The following is a 5,116-nucleotide window of genomic DNA, read 5'->3' as shown; positions in this document are numbered from 1 at the left end:
TTGCTTTCAGAATTCATGAATCTTTATTACATTATTCATTTTTTAAAAAAAAATTTTTTTAAATGCTCTGTACAAATTTAGCACAAAATGTCATCATCTTTTGTTTCTTGATTTGAGTGTACTGAACTATGCTGCCTTGTATCAACCAGACTTATGAGACTTCCAGGACATAATTCTTCCTTTAGTTCTTTGTTGCTATTTTCAAAGTTAGAATCCATATCAATCTTCATTTCTGTAAACTGAACATGATCCAATTTTGCTTTAATAGTCTTCCCATCCATATTATTTGGTGCTTTTGTCTTTTCAGAAATATTAATGTTCACAGGTTCTTCCTTGATCCTTACAGATGCATGAGGTTCATGTTTAATCTGCGATAATTCATATTTAGAATGAAGTTTGTCTGAAAACGCAGAATCGAAGGAGGTTTTCCTTACAGCACAAATCCTGGTGTCTGAGTGAGGTCCAAGAACTAATGGCATGGAATCTAATGATGCCGCTGTCTCATGAGCAGCCGTACTCTGCGTAACATCCTCCTTCGAGTGATACAACTTGAGCCGAACATGCCATGCTAAACTGCATACGGCAGAAACTGTCTTGAACTGATGAACAACATTCCTTGGAATAAAGTAAATGTCATTATCATACAGCTGAATCCTGGCATAGCGGATGCCTTCCCTCCTCAGCTGATTAAGTTTTGCATCATCAACCCACTGGACACACTGAACAAAGAAAAAGGAATGCACATAAGTATTTTCTATAACAACATCTAAACTAAAGACAACAATTGGGCAGCGAGATAGCTCAGCAGTCTAAAATGCCTGCTTAGGCAAGTACAGGGACCTCTGCTCAATCCCCGGCACCACATCCTGTGCCAGCCCCACCCCCAGGGTGGGCTGTGTCAGCCAAAAAAAAGACAATAATTATTTAAACTATACCTGGGACAGTGGAGGCTCATGCAAATCCAACTGCATTCGCTGAACTATTTCTAAGAAGTCTTCAGCATGAAAACAAATTACATCTTTGGTTATTCGAGGTTGATCAGGCCTAAAAGAAAAAAAAAAAAAAAAAGAAAGAAAAAGAAATCTGACAATGAAGAATCTGCCATTAAACATTCTGTGTTATATCTTTAATGAATTGAAAAGCAAAAATAGTTGATAGTGAATAATAAAGTCTTCTCTTAAAAATAAGGTTAAATTGTAATTAGAAAACCACTCTCCATATTTAAACACAGAGTTGACACCATAAGTATCAAATTAAACATAGATTGAAAACATTTCACTCACTTTCCTACAGTTATTTGTCACAACCTTTTGAAAAATTAAAATGATTTGCATCAGTAACTTATGCAAGCCCAAAAGGTCAATGTTCAGATAAACTAAGCCCAGAAACACATCCACTGCACGCTCACTTGGAAGTTTATTGACCTGCTAGCTAACTAGTCCCCCAAGTGCATGGTATGCGGCCAGGGGCCCATGGGAATCTGGGAATGGCTGGAGTGCAAGGGCTCTGGCTTCACCATGGCCAGCATGGAGGCTCGTTCCCTGGGTGTGAAGTGACAGGAGCAGGAGCTTCGCCTGGTGGGAGGGAGGCAAATACAGAGCAGGCCCTGGGGCAGGCCTAGCCACAGCCCATTCCCTGCACCTCCTGCTCTCAGCACGCTTACTACATGAAGCAAGCAGCTCCCTGCACTCTGACCCTTCTACCTCAGGAGGGCCTAGAAATGACAGAGCCAAGTAACCACACTCTGAAATCTCTGAAATTCAGCTAAAAGAAACCTTTCTTCTTTGAAACTGTTTTTCTTAAATATTTGGTTACCCTGATGAAAAGCTAACATAATGTGGAAACTAAAATAGTGGATCTCATAAGAGTAGAATCCTGCCTGGTCATGATGTATATAACCTCCTTGATGATTTGTTACATCCTGTTTGCTAGTATCTTATTGAGGATTTTTATATCTACATTTATTAGGGAGGTTAGCCTGTAGTTCTCTATTTTGGTTGGCTCCTTCTTTGGTTTTAGCATCAGTGTAATCCTGCTTCCTTCAGGAATAAATTTTTGAATACTGCTACCCTTTTAATTTCAGTACAGAATTTGAGAACTAGTGGCAATAGGTTTTCTCTAAAGTTCTTATAAAATGCAGCAGTGAATCCAGCAAGGCCTAAGCTTTTCTTTGTTGGTAGGTTTTTAATTATACCTTCAATTTCATTAACTGATACTGGTTTATTTAGAATTTTGTACCGTTTGATTCAGGTTTTGTAATTCACACATATGTAGAGATTTTTCTACTCCATGTTTTTCATCTTATTAGCATATAGGTACACAAATTATATATTGAAAAAAGATCAAGAAAATATCACAAAATTAAAAGACATCTCTTGTTCTTGAATAAGAAGAACCAATAAAAAGTGAAAGCAGCCATACTTCCAAAATTCTTATACAGATTTAATGCAGTTCCAATCAAAATACCGACAGCATATCTCACAAAACTAAAGGAAAAAAAAAATCCTAAAATTCATTTGGAACTAGAAGAGACCTAGAAAAGCAAAAGTAATTCTACACAACAAAGGCAAGGCAGTGGTGCATCACAATCTCTGACTTGAAATTATACTACAGAGCTCCTGCAATAAAAAACACTATAGTACTGGCATAAAACAAAACAACAGTATGGTACTAGACAGAAAACAGATCCAAGGATCAATAGGACACATCAAAATATGAAGAAACAATACCAGATATAGTAAGTCACCTTAGCTTTGACAAAGGGGCCAAACACCTTCACTAGAAGAAATCAGCCTCTTTCGTAAATGATGATGGAAAAACTGGCTTTCCACATAATGAAGATTAAAACTACACCCATATCTTTCACCATGCAATAAACTAAAACTGAAATAGATCAAAGATCTAAATATTAAAACAGAAACACTAAATCTACTGGAAGAGAAAGTAGGTAGCAATCTTAAAGACTTGGGGGTAGGAAGAGAGTTCATGAAAGAAAAAATTGCACAGTAAATACTTCAAACAATCAACAACTGAGAATCTCATCTTACTGAAAAATGTTTGCATATCAACAGAAATCACCAACAGAATATAAAGAAAATCCACGAACTGGGAGAAAATTTTAGCCAGCTGTCCCTCACACAAAGAACTTCTATCTAGAACATGTAAAAAATTGAAAAAAGCAGGGGCCCAAAATTCAAAGACCCAATCCAAAAATGGGCATCTGAGATGAATACATACTTCTCAGAAATACAAATGGTAAATAACTATATGAAAAAAATGTTCAATATCATTGATCATTCAAGAAATGCAAATTAAGACAACACTGAAATTCTATCTCACCCTAGAAAGAATGGCTGTCATCAAAAAGACAACCAGGTCCAGGGAGAAAGCTCAGCAGCCTAAGTGCCTGCCTGGCAAGCAAAAGGTCCTGAATATGATCCCCAATACCACACACAAACACACTCTCATAAATGCCGGTAAGGTTATAGGGAAACAGGAACACTTCTCCACTGTTGCTCTGAGTGTAGATTGGTACAACCACTGTGGAAATCAGTGTGGAGCTTCCTCAAAACACTAGGATTAGAGGTCCATTCAACCCAGCTATTCCCCTCCTGGGTGTCTTTCCAGAAGAACTGAAAACATTGTACCACAATGATGTATGTGCACCCATGTTTATAGCAGCTCAATTGGTCACAGCTAAATCTTGGAAACAATACAAATGCCCATCAACTGAGGAATGGATTTTTAAAAACGCAGTATTCTTATATAAAGGAGTACTACTCAGCTATAAAGAAAGATAAACTTGAGGCTTTTATAGATAAATGCATATGTGCTGCCGAAGCGAGCACTTTATAGATAAATGGATGCAACCAGAGACCATATTCATAAGTGAAACAAATCAGACCCACATGTATAAACATCGTATTTTGTCCCTAGATAAGAAACTAAGAGTAAATAAAATCTGAAAAGTACAGTAGATATCATGAAAGGGAAAGAAACTGCTCCAAAGGAAAGAACCACTGGGATGAGAGAAAGGAAAAGGAAAAAATATATAGACACATCAGACAGCAAATGGTACTACTAATTTCTACTGGTTTATTGAAAGGAACAGCACAGGGAAGCTCTTCTCAAGGTACCCCCTAGCTGCGTGGAGCAGGCTTGGAACACCAGCTGGGTAGTCTAGAGTGTGGGCTGCCTGCCTGCCTGCCTGCCATCACTGGAGGGGCTTTCAGAAGTGAGTTGTGGAAGGGGGAGTTTCTGGGTGAGAAGCAGGGACAGGGGTAGGGGCAGGGGCAGGGGCAGGGGCTTTGGAGAGTGGTGAGCACAATCTTGGTCAGGAGGGACTGTGTAGTATTTGGGGTGTTAATTCCAAGGCCAGTAGGGAGCCACTGATGGGTTAGAGAAGAAAAGTGGCCCACGAAGGTAAATAGGGATTAGCAACTAGACAGAGGAAGGCCAGGGAGAAAGAGGAAGCCAGCCAGACTAGTCAGTATGGGCTATGGGATGGTTTATGTACCAGACCCAAGGAAGATCCGTGCATTCCCAGGTCATTGTGGCATCATCCCAGAAACTTCTGGGTCTGCCCACCGCTGGAAAACAAATAGCTCCCCCTAAAAAACTATTTTAAAAAGTAAGTGAAACAAGTCTGACACACAAGGTTTTTTTTGGCTTGTTTTGTTTTTTGTACTGGGGATGAAACTCAAGACCTTGCATTTGCCAGGCAGGCAGTTATGCCACTAAGCTATCTCCCCAGCCCAGGCACACAAGTTTAAGTATCACGTGGTTTCTCTTACATGAGAAACATTATACATATACATATGTACAATATATTTATTATACATATACATAATTTATGTATTATATATAAATAGACAGCGAGAGAGCACGTGAGAGAGAGAACGAGCGAGTACACATGAGCAAGCACAAGAGAGAGTTATATATCAAATACAGGGCAAAACAGAAGATAAATAGGAATTGCCAGGCATGATGGCATGGCACACACCTTGGAAGGCTGAGTCAAGAGGCTGGCCACAAGTTCAAGGCCTGCCTGAACTACAAAGTGAGACCCAATCTAAAAAAAGAAAAAAAAAAAAAAAAAAACATATGAAGCTAAACA

The 5,116-nt window shown here is 38.9% G+C and overlaps 1 protein-coding gene across 1 annotated transcript in view; it reads right to left on the bottom strand.

Annotated features, from left to right (window-relative positions):
* The window catches only part of Rsbn1l (round spermatid basic protein 1 like), an 80,253-nt gene continuing 75,137 nt past the window's right edge, over window positions 1-5,116 (bottom strand). The window contains exons 10-11 of the mRNA XM_023724318.1: window positions 936-1,044; window positions 1-719 (exon numbers count right to left, since the gene is read on the bottom strand). Of these exons, the coding sequence (XP_023580086.1) occupies window positions 78-719; window positions 936-1,044 (751 nt within the window). The 3' untranslated portion in view covers window positions 1-77. The remainder of the gene's footprint in view (window positions 720-935; window positions 1,045-5,116) is intronic.

This window comes from Octodon degus, unplaced genomic scaffold, assembly GCF_000260255.1.
Source record: "Octodon degus isolate 3935 unplaced genomic scaffold, OctDeg1.0 scaffold00108, whole genome shotgun sequence".
Lineage (NCBI taxonomy): Eukaryota > Metazoa > Chordata > Mammalia > Rodentia > Octodontidae > Octodon > Octodon degus.
The sequence above is the reverse complement of the archived record's forward strand: the minus strand, read 5'-3'. Positions and strand labels throughout refer to the sequence as shown.